Here is a 17,101-nt window from a genome sequence, read left to right as displayed (position 1 = left end):
GTAAAATGAGACTTGTATCAATCACCTCTTTAATTACAACAGTACACGTCACTCGGAAAGTACTACACACATACTAGCATCGTGTAAAGACAAATCAAACAATAACCAATCCAACTTATTTTATAAAAAAATCAATAAATAGAGTTTCAATAAATAATAACTGTGTATTTGCAAAAATATTATAAAGACATACAGCAACCGTTTCATTTTTACTAGTATAAAACACATTCCAAAAATTACCTGTTCAGATGGAACAAAATAACTGCAGACATGAATTTCGACTGCACTATCCAGGTGCACCATTAAATATATGACCAATAATAACGTTACATCAGTCTGCTAATTATAATATCTTCACTTTTACGTTCCATTGCTTTTAGTAATAATGCACTTCGTTCTTTAACTGAAAGCGATTGCACCAAATGGTTGGCAATATCCGTGTTCTGGCAAGCAAGTGCGTGCAGCGAAAAACCCTCTGTTCGATATTCTGTGAGCCATTTGACGATCGGTAAATTTCCATTTATGGCTGCATAAGTGACTGCCCATTCTGTGCATCCTTCAGATCGATTCTCATGTAGCCACTTTACAATGTGTAAATGGCCTTCTCGTGCAGCAGCATCCATAGCCTTGACTGTGCATCCCTCGTGTCGATTTGAGTGAAGAAATTGAATGACGTCCAAATGTCCATTAGCAGCAGCAGTATCCATTGCAGATACGGAACACCCTTCTGTCCGATTGAAATGCAACCACTTGACAATGTTCAAATGGCCTTGCTTTGCTGCTGAATTTATGGCTTGAACAGTGCATCCCTCACTACGATGTGTGTGTAAATACACGAGAACATCTATATGACCATTGCATGCAGCATAGTCCATAGCATTTACTGTGCATCCTTCAGATCGATTCTCATGTAGCCATTTTACAATGTGTAAATGGCCTTCTCGTGCAGCAGCATCCATAGCCTTGACTGTGCATCCCTCGTGTCGATTTGAGTGAAGAAATTGAATGACATCCAAATGTCCATTAGCAGCAGCAGTATCCATTGCAGATACGGAACACCCTTCTGTCCGATTGAAATGCAACCACTTGACAATGTTCAAATGACCAAATGCAGCAGCATTATCCATGGCAGTCGACGTAGCACCTTCTGTACGGTGAGTATGCAAAAATTGAATGATATTCAAATGACCGTGTAATGCAGCTTCGTCCATGGCTCTTGTTGTGCATCCTTCAGTGCGATTTGCATGCAGGAATTTGACAACATCAATATGACCATTCTGAGCGGCTGCAATCATGGCCCATTGAGTGCAGCCTCCAATCTGGCGACCCATCAATGGACCAGATCTTATAATCGAGTCCTCGTCAGAAATATGATCCAAAGCGGATAAAGAGTCGTGTAATAAAGAAAAGTGGGAATGAAGGTATTCAACCATGTTGACGTATCCATACTCTGAAGCCTTGTCGATTGCCTCTGTAGTGCATCCAGTATTTCCATGCTCATGTAACCACTTGACCATGTCCATATCGTTATTTGATGCAGCAATATCAATAACATTATACGTCCAGCTCCAGTCACCATTCTCTGAATCCGAGTCCAGATCGTTGAATGATGAGCTGAAAGTTAAACGGCCTTCCTGAGAAAAAACAGGCGAAGCAGCCGAATTAATAATTGCAAACGAAACAGCACCCAATGGATGCAAACCCATAGGCAAGACCCGAACACAGAGAGCATCAATCGTTATCAAATAGTTTGAAACCAAGTAAATAAGAAAGTCCAAATGTCCAAACTGGATAGCATCCGATACAAAGTGGTGGATATGAAGTTTGAGATGGTTGACGTCTAGTTCATCGAGCCATACATGACGCATGGGAATATGTATAAGGAGATTCCGAAGCAACTGTGGAGAGCAATCCGTAGCTGGAAATATAGAGGACGAATGACCAGCAACACCGGTTCTGTTGGCATCCAGTCCTGTTATGCTTAGAAGATGGTGTGATAAACGCATATACATGGATCGACTGCACACTTGACGTAGGTCAGCAATGTGAGGAATATAACAAGGCAGCAGTGACAAGTCACCGTCCCAATCTATAGTAAAAGCATCCAGCCATATACTGCGATACACCAGCATCAGCGGAGAGATGTGCTGTTGCTCTAGACTGATGGTAGCAAGAACCGAACTGGTCTTGTAGTCGTCATGCCAGAGATTGCAGTTGTCTGTCTTGATGGATTCGATCGCAACGTCAATGCCATAATACAGGAAGACAGTGAGCGGTCCAGCCAGCGTAACAATGTGTTGATGTAGCTCAGTAGGGAGCAATCCCCATAGACTGTAGTGGGATTGTCGCTCATTCAAAGACATGTTGTCTTGTTGGTGGTGAATCAACGTTACTTGGCCGAAACATTTGTGGCGAGACTGGCGGGTTGAATTGCTTATGACAGCCATTCGTTGATGGTTGATTGCATTATCAGTAATTCTGTCTAGTTTGTGCTTTTATTTTCTGTTGTGTTCGTGCAAGATCATCAAGAGTGCGTAATGGATTCCATCTCGTGAAATGATCGTCTATTAAAGTGTCTTGTAATCTACTGACTTTTACTGATTATTATAATCGCATTCTTTGGTTTCTTGGATTGAAACGCGAACGTATCGGATTTAGAATGAGTTGTATTGACAATAGTCGAGTTCAGTATTTGGATTAAAGTGCATAGATTTGGTAATTGTACAATCTACAACTGTTGAAAGAGGTAAAAGGTTATGTTGAAAACTATCCTGTGTAACATATGATGAATGTTGTGTTTGAAGGATTGAGAATGTCGATTGAACCAGCTAATTCATAATAGAATTCCTAATAGGAAAGCACAACAAATAGCTACCATTGTTTATTTCAATTCAAGAAGCAGTTGATGCACGAATACAAGTATTCCATTTCATGTGAATACGGCTGTAATACATTGATCTTTATTTAATCAGTCGGTAAATACTCGTTTGGATGGTGATTGCTGCAGAAACGATCTGCTCATCCCTCAAGATTTTACTGCTCGAGGTGTGGAATCCCAAGTTAACAATGCTGCAAGCAATTGTGTTGAAGGCTCACATTCTCCAAGCATCTGATAATCGATCTTGAGATTTGGTTTTGCTTCCTATCAGTCGATATCAAGCATTGCAAGGTGGAAAATCGTTAGTAACAATTCAAAAGCGCAGTGTTTGAAAAATAAAATTGCTTTGCAGTAAGTAATTACTTTGATTTGTTGTTCCATATGTGCTGCTATCTTTTCAGCACGCTGGCATCTTTTGTTGAGATTGTCAATGTTTTTTTCAAGCTCGCGATGATGAGCATCATCCATCTTTTGTCTCGTTTCTTCTGCAAGAAGCCGGCTTTCTGATTTTGCAATACGGTTTGCTTGCTACAATAAAATATCAGTAAATATCACTGTTTGATAAAATACATATACTTTGGATTTGCTTACATCATTGATTTGATCTTGAATCCTTTTGTTTTCATTCAAAAGATGCTGCTTTTCTTTTTCTAAACTATCAATTCTTAGTCTCCATGCTTCAAAATCTAAATATATCGGGTTAATGCAAGGGTTAGTTTAATCCATGAGATTCATATTGGCAACCTGGCATGCTTGTTTGTATACAAGAGTGTACCTGGTACTTTGGTGATTTCGCGAATTGATCCTTGCGTGTCTGGCATTGCTTTTGATAAGCCATCCGCTAAAATTATAGCAAAATTATAATACAATCAGCTAATGCTAGTATACAGAGTACTATGAAATATATACGTGCATTCATCAGTTATCGTTCCAGGTGGAGACAAAACACTAGGTAGCGAGGCTTGCGACAACGACATGATACTCTCCCAAGGTGCAGAGTTTGTGATGTGAGAATTCACAGACTGCTTTGATAAAGATTGCCGCCTAATACTGAGATCAATCACATTTAAAAAGTTGGATTTTTAAAATTATAATCAAATTAACCACCATTTGATCATTAAATCGCTCTATATGCATATAATTTACGTTTGCTGATGAACTTGCTGCTTTTCATTAGCCCGTCGTGTCTGCAACTTGGCATCAAAGTATTTGCGCTCCATTTCCGCTGCTTTTCTATTCAAAGTGTAGTTTGCCCTCTGTAACTCATACCTCTCGGATTTAAGTTTATCCACTATTTCTTGAAATAACTCCGTTTTACGCTCAATATTCATCGACACCTGCGCGCTTTCGGCGTTGGCTTTTTTAAGCCCCTGCCGATCTTGGTACAGTCGGCGAATCTCTGCCTGTAGCATTTGCTTTGATGTAGTGCTGTTGATATCTGCTTCTTCAAGCTTCAATTGCGCTTCTCGGAGCTGCTTTTCCATAGCTTTCTAAATCCATTGTCAAGCCATGACTTGATTCAGCATCATTCTGATTGCAGTATTCTTAAACTACGACAATTGATCAACGCACTTACGTTTTTCTTTTGAAGATCTTCCATAACAGGCTGAATTCGACGCAGCTCATTGTATAGTTTCATTGCTTCCATGTTATGCTCCAATGTTTTTGCTTTGCTTTCATCAAGTTCGGCGTTGGTTTTTGTTTTAACAGTATGATCGATTCTTAATTTCGTCTATATAATTAAATGAGTCCAAAATATAAAGCATAGTTTATATTGATCACCATCTAGCTTCAAGCCATGGATCAAATTGCATACTAGACTCACCTGGAGAAAAGAGTTTTCGTTTTGCAATTTCGTGACTTGCTCTTTGGCTTTCAAGGCATCTTTTTGAGATTCAAGCCAAAGCTGCTGTAATCGATCCTTTTCTTTAATAGACTCATCCAGTTTTTTTTGTAGTTTTCCCATGATAATATTAAATGCTCCCGTGTTGTCTATTCCCAGCAAGTAAATATTCGTTAGATATGCATGATTTATCAGTTCATGTTTAACCAGAAAATTAAATTATACTTGCCAATTTCCTTTTGATTCATTTTCCCTTTGAGAAAATTGAGATCATGTTCTCGACGTTCCAAAGCGTAAATGAGGTATTTTGTTTCTTCGTAGAGCTTTGCATAATGTGCACTAATATCCTCATACTGTTCTTTTACAAGATTGCGCTCTTGAGTGATGTGCAGCTATTGGTATCAGACATACACTGTTACCATGCCATTTTATTCAAAACCACAAGTTACCGAGCATATCTACATCATATTTGTAAAACTATACCATTTTTTCAGATGTATCATTGACTTTCATCTGAAGTTGAGCGTTTTGACGTCGAAGATTTATACTTTTTGTTTCTTCATCGCGAGTAATGCTTTTTATTTCAGACAAGGCCTGTTGTTTAATCTGCTCTTCACGATGAAAGGCTTGATTCTGATTTCAGTGGAGTTTGAAAAGACAGGCTACTTGTTTAGACATGTATTTTATCAACCAGACAACATAAAGTGCAATTCATGAAAGATTACTGCCTACCACAGGAACATGCAGTCGCATCTTTTCGTCAAAATCACTCTTCAGTTGTGATATTTTTGACTTTAAATTGGAAATCACAGTGGTTTTTTTATCCACTTCGGCAGATTGATCCTAATATTATTGAATGAAATTTAAGCAAGATCATCAAGCATTTTGTTAGATTGACACCAATGTTCAAATCATATCGCTTGACGTTGCATGATTTTTGTTTTTGTCATTTAAAACACTTTTTTACAGATATGATTTATCAATCAAAAAACTGCTTGCCTCTTTGGTTTTTTTAAGCTTATTGACCTCATTTTTGAATGCGGTTTCAGCACTCTCAATCTGTACCAACTCATTTCGCGTTTGGATAAGTTGCTCAACGGTGCCTTTGTGCAGAGTTCGTAGATCTTCAAGTGTTTTTTCTATATTTTCATAATCTATCATTTGAACTTAAAAGGATCAGCATACACTACAAAATATATAGTAATTTTGATTTTTCAACTCGACCTGTTTTTTTTTCTGATAGTTTCTGCAAAGCTTCGTTTCGTTCTAGTTTAAGTACACGGATTGTGTTTTGCGCTTCAAGGTATTGCGACGAGAGAGTTTGCTTGGATTCATTTATGGCCTGAAAAGCCGTGTCACGTTTTGACATGGCTGTAATGGCTTCGGACCACTGTTTCTCAGTAGCCTCCTTTGTGCTGGTTAAGATGTTGATTTCTAATCAATATATTTGTAATTAGCACATGGATTAAACATAAGTGGTGCTGAATTCAACAATAGTTTGATTTTGATCCGATTTATTTACCTCTATGCATGCCATCAATCGCCTTTTGGGCCACAAGAGCTTCTGATTTTTGAACATCTATAGTAGATGCAAGCTCTTGTTGCTTAAGAGCAGCCTAAACAAACGCAATATAAACAATCTGGGTCAGATCACGACCACATCAAGAATATAAACTGAAACTGCATAACCAGTGCCAATCCAATCACATCGCAATCCTGTCAAATAAATGACTACCTGCTCAAGAAGCCGCTTTTCATTTTCCACAATCTCTTCTGCTTGTTTTCTTTTTAGTTCCGAGAATTCAAACTCTTTTTTAAGTTTGTTTTGGATACGTCGTTGGATCTTGATATCCGATGTGTAATTAGCATTGATTTCTTGTAGCTGATGAATTTTTGTCGTACTTTGTTCCAATTCACTCTTTGTATTTTCTAATTCCCTTTGTAGCAGCTATGCACAATTGCAAGTCATCAAGTCGGGTGAGTGACAGTAAACAGAGTAGATGATATTGTGTTGGAAAAATAGACATGCCATGGACTAAAGATCCTGTAATACATAAATCACTACCTTGTTTGTTTTTGCTACATTTTGAATATCCGTTTCTGTCACGGATTGAAGTTTTGAAATGGTTTTCTGTTCATTCTGTGCTTGATGCAGTGCTAATCGCCTATAATATTTAGTGCATTGCGTGAGTAGGTCAGGATCAAATAGATTGATACCAACACTTGACATGACCCGAGACTGAATTCAAACCCTAAATGATATAAAAGCCTATCAACTCACGTTGACGCTAGAGCCGAGTTGAATTTAGTGACTTCAGACTTGGCCAAATATAATGCCTGACCCATGTTAATCTTATCCTCATTTGTATGTTTTAGATTAAGTCGAGTTTCCCGTAGCTCAGATTCAATTTCCAAGACTCGCTTATCGACTGAATCAAACAGAGTTTTTTGGACACGGGCATAGTGCTTTTGCAAAGTGTCATCCTGCTCAATATGTGGAAGTGGTATACTGGCTTTGGATTGTGTTGCAAGTATATCAGGTAGATAACTGTTATCCATAGACACTTCTGGCAGATTGGGCAGGACGTCTTGCATCATTTTAAAGTGTAAAGTTTAATTTTGTAACTGGCAGAAATTGTCAGGTTTTTAAAGCGTACTTTTTGCAAGAGGGATGGTTAAAACTAGCTTGAGCGAAATTGCCAGTCCTTATTTTGACATAAGAGCTAGGTCTGTATTATGAATTTCATATTGGCAGCCATTCAATGACAGCGTACATGCACACTACTCGCCCAACTTCAATCATTTTTAAACCCCATATCACTCTAAAATCAACATGCCGAGTATTATATTGACAATAGATCAAAGCCAAATCATTCAAATACACATTTAGTTTTAGCAGTAACCAGTAAAATCGCACATTCATTCTAGCACTTGGCGTAGTAAATTCTTGGCAAATAAAATAGTGAGCATGCAAAGAAAATCAAAGACCATTACAGATCCCAGACACATCAGAAAAGGTAAGGGATAAGTTTATAAGGGACTTGCTCGCAATACATGTCCCAAAACTTGCCATATTTTCCTTGGCATCGAAGATGATCACGTTCAATACGCTGCATCAGCAGGATCGACATGTAAACAATATAAAAGTAGGGAAGAATATGGTCAAACCCACACGTCATGCACATGGCAGTGGAAATCAGCAGATCACCGACATAGTTGAAGTGACGAGAGATTCCTAAAAACAGTGTTATTCAATTGATATCTTGAAATCAATACAACACACTTGCATGAAACTAGAAACATACCCCAGTATCCAGAAATAAGAAGCAGAGAACGATGGGTTTTGCCATTGGTGGTAGTAAACTCGGTACGAATAATCTTGGCAGGTTTTCCCCAGATCAAGCATTTGCCATCGGTGGAGCGAACAAGATCTTTTTGGTTGTTTACAGTACGGAAAATGTAGTACCCAACCATACCAATGGTAAAAACAGCGCCAAAAACAGGCCAGGAAAGATCAGTTGTGTTGCGGAGAAGAAAGTGTGATTGCAAAGTATACTGATATAAATCTGATCAGTACTATATTTCCTAAACAGTAGTAGAAAAGCATAATTTCATTACCACTAATCAACCTACCATGTATGGAAGCCAAACAGTATCACCCCATGCAAGATCTAAACATAAAATAAAACGAGTCAAAAACAAAGTCATCCATCAATGTGATGAATTAAAGCCATTTAACCTACAGAACCCAAAATGATCGTGAGCAATGTCAATAGTCCGAAGGTACCAATCCTGAAACAGAACATCAAGAGTTAGCACGCCAATATGTGAATCGTGTCCTATTAGCAACCATTCTATGTTGGAATGGTAAGTAGACCATATAAAAACGCAGCCAGTATTACCTCGTTGTAGAAAAAGTCAAGAACGTATACAGCATGAAGCCAGTTGAGAAGCAGCATAGAGTTGGTCACATATCCAATCTTGTTGTACTGAGCAGCAGCAAATGAGAAGTTGATCAAAGTCCAGGCAATGATTCCAGGACGACCATTATGGAACAGCTTGAAATCAAAGTATTTTCCAAAACGAGGATTGAATTCAATTCCCATAAAGAGATTGTACACAAAAGAGCTAGAGAATTTGCGATCTTCAGAGTGTGATGGAAAGACATATGCCTTGAAGTACGAGAAGAATGTCAAAAAGTAGCCGTACACGTTGGCAGCAATCAAAAGCGCACCCCAATTATCAGCGATGATGGATGCCTTGAAAAATCCATAGTACAGAGATCCAGCAATAAAGAGAGCATGAGTGACAAACCAAGCCAGTAGACCGTTTACAACATATGGTAAGGTGTGGCCAGCAGGAGTAGTTTGGCCGTACCCAATCTTTCCTGGAAGAACAGAGTAGAGAACAGCCTGAAAAGCCAGCCATCCAAAGTAGAGCTGAAATCCAACTAATATCACCAGATGGCATTGCCAATAACGCACAATCATTAATACATGGATCGGTATGAGCCAATAAGATCAACACATTTGAATCTATATAAATCACATACAAGTAGTAGGTCTGGGAAGATAGTTTTCTAGCAGTTTTTCAAGTCCATTTGCAACGGCATACTCAATAGGAGCAACGACGGAGCATTGAAACGAATCGCATGAAAGCCAAAAATAAGTAACGAGCACAGGACAAAAAGCAAGAAGAAAGTAGCATCCGATAACGGTAAGGATGCCAATGTCTATGCATTCATGATTGTACAAGCCAAGAGCAATAACATGGTTAGCAGTCTTGAACAAATCATAAATAGCCAAGAAAGTGGTCTAGACAAAAAGGCTACATCGAATATAACGAATGGATCATAAAAGAGGACTGAGATGATCCATCACTCATAGCATATTGTATTATCCAACAGCACATGAAGAAAACAAGATGATCTGTGACTAATGAACATATCCGCCTGAATGCAAGTATGACCTACTCCATGAACGACCCCAATTACTGGCACCCTTTTGGGCATTCTTTCCAGAAGCAGTCTTTTTTACTGATTCAACAATGTCATCCTGCTTCTTGCTAGTAGCAATAGGACGACTGCGTACTGCAGATTCGCTGGTTGTCATTTTGATCGAAATTAAACTGCTTCAAACGCAAACTTTATTCGACTCGAGCAGTCCATGCGACCCGTTGACTGGCTTTGACACGATTGCAGATTTGTCAGCCAAGTTCAGCAGTGTCAAGCACTTGCAAGTCTATTCATCGTGTCGTTGATTCCTGCGTTAGTCCTTTAGTCTGTCAGTCTCTGTCTTGCTCATTTATTTTATACAAAACTTATCCTCAGGTCATACCAAATGTACTGTCCGATTGGGTATTCTATAAAAATAAATCAGCAACTTGCTAAAAATCAGTCGTATCCAGAACGTATGGCATTGGCATTTTCAAAGATATGGCGCCAACGCAGCACAGCTATTGTGGATGACTATTTTCAATGGGCTAGGTAAAATGACATGGAACTTCGTGTTTTGCAGTAAAGCAATGTTATATATACTCGTCTCAAATCCTAGCCTAAATATCTAATAAAATTATACAATAGTGATGCTGATGAAAACAGTCAGCAAGAATATGATGCTGCAGCTACAATTCAAAAATATTGGCGACGATATGTATGCCGCACGTATTTTTTAACCTTGAGGTATGACTTTTGGTACAATCACCATATTTAGTATGGGCTTTTTGGTTCACAGAGTGGGCATTGATTGATAGTCCTTTATTTTACATGTCAAACATTATGCAATTCATTGACACATCTAGTGCTCTTGCTCTTCGAATACAGCGTGTTTTTCGTGGCCATCTTGGACGAGTCAAGGCAGCAAAGATCGCTGTTGAATTAAGCCGCCAGAGACGCATAAAATTCTATAGCGATATGGTCACTAAAATTCAAAAAGTGTATGTTTGGACCACCTAATAGTAGGCGACTGCTATGTAACAACAAATTGCTCACCAAATTCTGTGTATTATCTGTAGTTGGCGAGGATGGTCAAGTCGTAAAAAACAATTTGATTTTTATGCTAGAAAGCGTTATATTATTCAAATCACTCAAAAGGCAGGTTTTTCACTAGTGTTTCCACTAAACAACTACATTGATCAATTAGTAACCTTGGAGTGATTTATTAGATGGATGACATGCGCGAGTTGCTCAAAGTAAAAGAAGTTCAACAGAAGGAACTATTCGAATCTCAAGACATTATTCGAAAAAAAGAAAAGCTATTACAGATTGCATCCAATAGACATCATCTGATTGGTACAAAGGCTGTACCAGGTGTATACGCTCGCGTTCAAACCGCCTCGGCTGTTCGACAACCAGACTTTATAGATTCATGTGGCCATGTAGATGTCTCGGTTATTATCCCCGAATCAAGACTTCGTCATAATCCCGGACTAGACAAATGGATTCATGAGCACATTGGTAAAAATCCAAATTGGATTCGAATCAAACCAATCAAGATGCCAGAACCTACTGTTTCCGAGAGCGCCAAACCTGCACAGGGCCCATTTCTGGTATGTAGTTTCCAACAGTATTTTTATTGTGTCATGCATATACTCGAGGGTTTTATACTTTGATTCCAATTTCTATCGAGTTACAACTATACAATTATTTGAATACAGCCAAAATATCGATTGCTTGAAAGAATCAAAAGGCCGCTTCATCCTTCATTGCGAGTGGAAACCAACTACTATGACTTTCAAACATTTGCTAGCGAAGAAAAGCGTAAAAATATGGCTTTTCGAAGTGAGTGGGATGAGGTGTGTGTTGGATGATCACTAAACGCGAGCACTAACTCCAAGATCCAACCCATTCAATATAGTATCTGATAAAGCATTTTCTGCAGGAAAGGTTCCAGATACTATTAGCGACAACTACCTATTGCGAAAAGAGCCATATATTCCTAAAAACAGCGGGTAAGCTGGTCTCGTATAAAATGGTCATATTTGGCGAATGATTCATGACATTACTGAATATAAATAGATTATTTGTTAAAGATTGCACTGCCAGTAAGCGAGTTTCCATGCGAGCAAATCCAGAACGAATGCATTTCAATCAGACGTGAATATGGCGGAACTATTCAATGTATACGGACTGCTTGGTTTGATAAAATGCAATATCTATTGGTGAACAGCAATCTAAAACCAGTGAACGATGCTATTCTATGTTTCTAATAAACTCATGCCAAACAGTACTTTATTCTTGCATTCAAGTGTCCAGTCATGTCCGTAAGTTTGAGTCGAATGGAAAAGCTTATGTTGTTGAACATCAAGTTTTTTGTCCAACAATTTGAAAAGAATTCAATGGATAACCAGCAGCCATCAGCATCACACCAGCAAGAGGTGCTGCTATTTGAATATGAAAAATCAATAATAGGTGAGATGCATGCTGTCTGGTCACTTTGTAGTTGTTCATGCCATGACAACTACAATGTAATTCAATTAGTGGATTGTGTTGCTTCATCTCAGTCCTTGAACAGCTCCGTTCTGCTAAACCTTTTAACATTGTCATGAATCTACCGTATATTGCAGACTTTACAAGAACATACTGCTCCCCAAACACATTAGAGAGCAGTTCACAACTACCGTTGGATGGCTCATACTCTTCTGCGACTGATTCAATCTCAAAACCTAATACACAACTCAGACATATTACAAGGTTGGAAATATATGATTTCGACTCGACTTTATTCCGTTCACCGCTACCCAGTTCGGATTTATGGACTCCTGCTTTAAAGGGAAAAGTTATGGCCGATTGTGCTTGGTTTTCTGAACCTAGAACGCTAGAAACTCCATATATTCCACTGGTACCAGAAAATACATGGTGGCATGACGAAACGATTGCGCATGCTCTCAATGCTCTGTCCAACAAAAACACTCTTACTGTCCTCCTTACTGGGCGACGACATGATCGATTCTCTGCTCGTATTCAGAAACTATGTTTAAGCAAGCAGCCAGAGCCTCTTGCATTTGATCTGTAAGTATTATGGCTCATTGATCTAGATGCCATTAAAACCTAGTCTATGAATAATATATTTACTATTGACACTTTAATCTACATGCCTTGAATTGACATTAGATTCATTATGAGAGAAGGTCATGATTCTACTTTATCTCGCCACTATGCAACTACCTTGGATTTCAAATTGGCTGTTCTTGACAAACTCTTGCAGACTTTTCCGCACATAGATCATATCGAGATTCATGACGATCGTGAGCGACATTTAAAGCTATTTCAGCGACAATGCGAAGCCATGGTGGCTCACCGTCGTATTAGCACGTTTAAAATGCACTATGTTGTTCATGAGCGAACATTAAACCAGTTTATTGCTCCACACCTTGAAAAATCTCTTGTTTTGGAACTTGTCGAAAACTGCAACATTCGCATTCGAAATGCAATGGCCCGTGAAGTTGAAATGGACGCTTCCAGAGCCATTACACCTGTCACAAATCCTTCTAATCTTAGGGCCGAACCCATCGAATACTCGGAAAATGCTCAAACTTCATGCTCTGTATATTCAAAATCAGCCGGATTACAATCCATTAATGAATCGTCTGCTATTAAAGAATCCTGTTGCAATACTTTGAACGCTAGTCTACCTAGTGAACTTTCCACATCAAATAGCATACCTCTATCCAATACTATAAAAACAAAAAAGCTGGATTCTGGCATATCTACAAAGCTGCAGCGACAATTCAGTTCTAACAACACACATTCCTCTGCCACAAACAGTCGTTTGCCATCTCGACGTATCAGCATATCCAATTTTCGAGTTTTGATTGAGCCAACTGATACGGTTCGATTTACCAGTATAACATTAGATGACGATTCTCGCAGTGCATTATTAAAGATGTTTCCAACTCCGGATAAATGGAAACCACATGCACGGCATATGATTGTGAGTTTTGGAAATGCGCCAGACGCTGTTATTGAGGCAATCGGCGGAATAGGTGCTCGGATATATATGCTTGCTACTGGTTTTGGTGAAGTACATGGTCGTGCCCAAGCCGTGCGTGTTGAATCTAACGCATTGTCATGTATCACAGCTTCGGCTAATTCAACCATGTACATCACTCTATGCGTTTCTTCAACTGGAGCCCTTAATGATCCCAGTGAGATCACCAATTGGAATACCATTCAGCCTTTAGAGCTGTATGGCACTCTTGAACGTGTTATGATTACGGACCTCAAATCGTCTCGAACGCAAGGTGGAAGTTCTGGATCGTTGTCACAGTTTGACGGCAACAATGTTCCCAAACAAGTATCTATTGGCGTATTGGTGAAGAAACATCATCCGACACTACAAGGAAAGCAAGTCGGTAAAGCGTGCGAGGCTGTAAATCTCTGGATGAGCAAAACATTTATAGAAAATCTTGAAAATAATCGCGCTGAAATCGAGTTTTATATTCAATCCCAATCCTTTCAATAGATGAGCCAAGTTGGCACGTGCTACTGCATCCTGAATTCAAACTGTATGTTGGTGTTGTTGATTATTTTAGCAGCTTTCCTTTTTATTGGTTTGCACTCTTGATTTAAAGCAAATCTTTTTGTCCAAATATATGATGAACGATTGAAATCACCATAGTACAAGATACAATACGATGGTCGCGTCTAATAGAATTAGTATCTGTGCTTGAAATGGAATCGTCTTTTTGAGCGGTATGTTTAGTAATGAGATCACGAATAGTGTCTGATCGAAGTCGCAAACACACTTTACTCAGATCACGAAGTAGAGATATTTCGTCACCTGTGAGCAATGAATCAAGTCGCATAAGCAATGCAAAGATCCATTTTGACTAGTAACATTAATATAGTACAGTCGGTAGTATGATGGTCAGTTTGAGGTTTATTCAATATTAGAATGAAAGGTAGCACTTGCGCATAAAATTACCTTGTCAGGTGTGATTGTACCGCTTTCTTCTAGCCATAAAGTATGCATCTGAACAAGTCGAAGCACAGTTTCATGAGATAAAGCACCGATCATACTCAAACTTGGCAGCGTCCGTGTGGAATTTTCATAAAGCACTATATTACCACTTGAGTCTGATCCTGTTTGGTTTTGTGCGATTCCGTAACAAAACACATGCCATTGATTTGAATCTGAAATAGGCGGAAGGTTGTGGCATATTTTCTTTCCAGCTTGAAATGCCTGTTTACTCTTTCTGTATGCTGTCATGATCTAAATCAAACATTATTATGTAAAAATCTAGTGTTTTGGTCTAACCAGGCGCCATAGTCAAAAAACCAAGTAGAGCGCTATAAAAATCAGAATCGAGTACTTACATCTCTCAGCTTGTTTGATTCTTGAATCAGGGTTAAGATCCAATTTGATGATGGCATTAAATGGACAGTATGATTAGATAGGACGGAATCGCCACTTTGATTAGGAGATGGCATGAGTGTATTAGCAAATTCAAACAACTGCTGGCGCCGATCAAAAATATTTAAAGCAATCGGTACATTCAGCACTTCTTCTGGGATGTCTGCTATAACCACTTGTTGAGCAGCTTCTGCCTCTTTTCTATATACATTCAACAGTTGGTTCACATTCTAGCCATCACGAGAGAATTGATGAAAGGTCCAATTCGTACCTTACACTTAATAGATATTGAAATCCTGATGAAGGTGGTTCATTCGATCTTAAACTAGTAGGTCTACAGTCTTCGACAAGGGGGAGTGCTGGACGACGCAGCTCATCCTGATCCTTTGCTGTCCAGTCAGAGTTTCTTTGTAAATGTGAGTTATTTTTGTGATATGTTTTTGTGTCATCTCTATGACTGCTATATGGATGATGTCGATTGTTTTTGCTATTTGATTTTCGATGATTCCTAGCTTTGGCATTGCTGTTGGAATGTTCTTTCATCTGGAATTGCAGATTGCTGGTCAACTTGAAATCTGAAATATCTAAAAAGTGAACCCATCAACACGTGATATAATTGAAACTTGAATTCAATCAATTCAAGAAATCTTTAAATTGATTAAATATTTCTTGAATCAACCTGAAAAACTACAGTTGCAATCATGTCGTCGATACGGAAAGCAGCTCCACGGCGCACACATAGAGAAAGAGCACAGCCATCTGCTCGTTCAAATCTTGGTCTTCTTGAGAAACACAAGGATTATGTCAAGCGAGCCAAGGACTTTCATAAAAAAGAAAAAGCTCTCAAAATATTAAAAGAAAAAGCTACATTTCGAAACCCTGATGAATTCTATTTTGGCATGGTCAATGCTAAAACCAATGTATGTATTTTAGCTGCAGAGATGTAGAGAATGCATTGGATTTGCTAATGTTTTTTTGGGTTGACGATTCATTTGGATTATAGAAAGGTGTCCATACATTGCAGCGTACCGAAACGTTTGATCATGAACTCAAATCACTTATGAAAACTCAAGATCAAAACTATATCAATTATCAGCGAAGTATTAATCTCAAGGTATACCATTACAATATGCTAGTGAATACCACTTGAATTATATCGAGTTTAGTTGCTCATACTCGATCCATATTATAATGTTGATTAGAAAATCAAAAGACTTCAAGAAGATATCCATTTTGTTGAAGAAGACAAGGAGGAATCTGATAAAGAAGATTCAGAAGATAATGAGAAAAACAGCATGAGCGACTTTGACGAGCCAGAGCCTGTGCAACCAACCAAAAAACTGCGAAAATCTGGTCCATCTCATACTATCTTTGTCGATGATAAAGCACAAGGTATTTCAGTAGCAATTTCCTTGTAGGAAGATATCATTTTCAATTGAATATATTTGCTTAATTATGGTTTTAAATCGAGTATATAGCAAAGTCGTTTGATTCAGTAAGCTATTTTGAAACCGTGCCCGAATTAGTCAACAAGCCTTTCAATAGACTTCGGAAATCTACTTTAGAAAAAGTGGAAATTCCATCAATAACTCCCGAGGATGCAGCAGTATGTAATATGTTTCTTGAGTCTTTAGATGATCATTTCATTACTATTTCCCGAGACCAACAGCAAACCGCGTTTTTAGTTCTAATACTGTGGCTATATATTTGCATACATTTATAGTATATTGCCAAGCAAAAGGATGCAGCAGCAGCAGAATTATCAACTCGCATGCAACGAGAGGAAAGCCTGCGCAAAGTTCAACTTGAATTGCAACTTCAAAAGAATCTCATGGTAAGCGATGATTGACTATCTAGTGTGATTTTTTTCAAACACCTTTACAGTATAGTATTCAAACAGTATCTAACATCCTTCAATTCGATTTGAATAGGGCAAAGGAGCTCGCAAGAAGATTGGAGTGGACAGTCTTGGATTACCAAAATACAAATGGAAGTCTTGCCGTCAAAAATAAAGCGGATTGTTTGATG

General features: G+C 38.5%; 8 protein-coding genes across 8 annotated transcripts; 3 read left to right on the top strand and 5 right to left on the bottom strand.

The window, feature by feature from the left end:
- Positions 1–326: 326 nt before the first annotated feature.
- BATDEDRAFT_24942 (uncharacterized protein) lies at positions 327–2,363 on the bottom strand (the record flags this gene model as incomplete). The annotated part of the gene is made up of 1 exon (XM_006678905.1): positions 327–2,363. The coding sequence occupies one exon, from the start codon at positions 2,361–2,363 to the stop codon at positions 327–329; it is 2,037 nt and encodes a 678-aa protein (XP_006678968.1).
- Positions 2,364–3,025: 662 nt separating this feature from the next.
- BATDEDRAFT_88917 (uncharacterized protein) lies at positions 3,026–4,844 on the bottom strand (the record flags this gene model as incomplete). Its single annotated transcript, XM_006679127.1, has 8 exons — positions 3,026–3,142; positions 3,242–3,406; positions 3,470–3,564; positions 3,654–3,719; positions 3,774–3,928; positions 4,025–4,368; positions 4,455–4,610; positions 4,704–4,844. The coding sequence occupies 8 exons, from the start codon at positions 4,842–4,844 to the stop codon at positions 3,026–3,028; spliced, it is 1,239 nt and encodes a 412-aa protein (XP_006679190.1).
- Positions 4,845–4,912: 68 nt separating this feature from the next.
- BATDEDRAFT_88916 (uncharacterized protein) lies at positions 4,913–7,319 on the bottom strand (the record flags this gene model as incomplete). Its single annotated transcript, XM_006679126.1, has 9 exons — positions 4,913–5,113; positions 5,205–5,354; positions 5,454–5,564; positions 5,748–5,860; positions 5,946–6,155; positions 6,244–6,337; positions 6,457–6,669; positions 6,787–6,886; positions 7,003–7,319. The coding sequence occupies 9 exons, from the start codon at positions 7,317–7,319 to the stop codon at positions 4,913–4,915; spliced, it is 1,509 nt and encodes a 502-aa protein (XP_006679189.1).
- Positions 7,320–7,615: 296 nt separating this feature from the next.
- BATDEDRAFT_35090 (uncharacterized protein) lies at positions 7,616–9,832 on the bottom strand (the record flags this gene model as incomplete). Its single annotated transcript, XM_006679040.1, has 7 exons — positions 7,616–7,956; positions 8,027–8,276; positions 8,355–8,392; positions 8,465–8,513; positions 8,624–9,171; positions 9,274–9,453; positions 9,694–9,832. The coding sequence occupies 7 exons, from the start codon at positions 9,830–9,832 to the stop codon at positions 7,730–7,732; spliced, it is 1,431 nt and encodes a 476-aa protein (XP_006679103.1). The 3' UTR covers positions 7,616–7,729.
- A 300-nt stretch (positions 9,833–10,132) lies between these two features.
- Positions 10,133–11,818, top strand: BATDEDRAFT_24939 (uncharacterized protein; the record flags this gene model as incomplete). The annotated part of the gene is made up of 8 exons (XM_006678904.1): positions 10,133–10,206; positions 10,303–10,401; positions 10,521–10,655; positions 10,734–10,860; positions 10,884–11,267; positions 11,376–11,499; positions 11,576–11,669; positions 11,737–11,818. 8 exons carry the CDS (start codon positions 10,133–10,135, stop codon positions 11,816–11,818), a joined length of 1,119 nt encoding a protein of 372 aa, XP_006678967.1.
- Positions 11,819–12,262: 444 nt separating this feature from the next.
- BATDEDRAFT_88807 (uncharacterized protein) lies at positions 12,263–14,182 on the top strand (the record flags this gene model as incomplete). Its single annotated transcript, XM_006679208.1, has 2 exons — positions 12,263–12,729; positions 12,832–14,182. The coding sequence occupies 2 exons, from the start codon at positions 12,263–12,265 to the stop codon at positions 14,180–14,182; spliced, it is 1,818 nt and encodes a 605-aa protein (XP_006679271.1).
- A 103-nt stretch (positions 14,183–14,285) lies between these two features.
- On the bottom strand, positions 14,286–15,616 carry BATDEDRAFT_88915 (uncharacterized protein; the record flags this gene model as incomplete). Its single annotated transcript, XM_006679125.1, has 4 exons — positions 14,286–14,549; positions 14,645–14,932; positions 15,037–15,274; positions 15,345–15,616. The coding sequence occupies 4 exons, from the start codon at positions 15,614–15,616 to the stop codon at positions 14,286–14,288; spliced, it is 1,062 nt and encodes a 353-aa protein (XP_006679188.1).
- Positions 15,617–15,774: 158 nt separating this feature from the next.
- BATDEDRAFT_88562 (rRNA-processing protein UTP11) lies at positions 15,775–17,085 on the top strand (the record flags this gene model as incomplete). Its single annotated transcript, XM_006679207.1, has 6 exons — positions 15,775–15,993; positions 16,077–16,187; positions 16,276–16,465; positions 16,552–16,679; positions 16,797–16,907; positions 17,005–17,085. 6 exons carry the CDS (start codon positions 15,775–15,777, stop codon positions 17,083–17,085), a joined length of 840 nt encoding a protein of 279 aa, XP_006679270.1.
- Between the last annotated feature and the right edge of the window lie 16 nt (positions 17,086–17,101).

Source organism: Batrachochytrium dendrobatidis, assembly GCF_000203795.2.
Source record: "Batrachochytrium dendrobatidis JAM81 unplaced genomic scaffold BATDEscaffold_6, whole genome shotgun sequence".
In the NCBI taxonomy this organism is placed as follows: Eukaryota; Fungi; Chytridiomycota; class Chytridiomycetes; order Rhizophydiales; genus Batrachochytrium; species Batrachochytrium dendrobatidis.
This window is presented reverse-complemented; position numbering and strand designations above follow the sequence as displayed.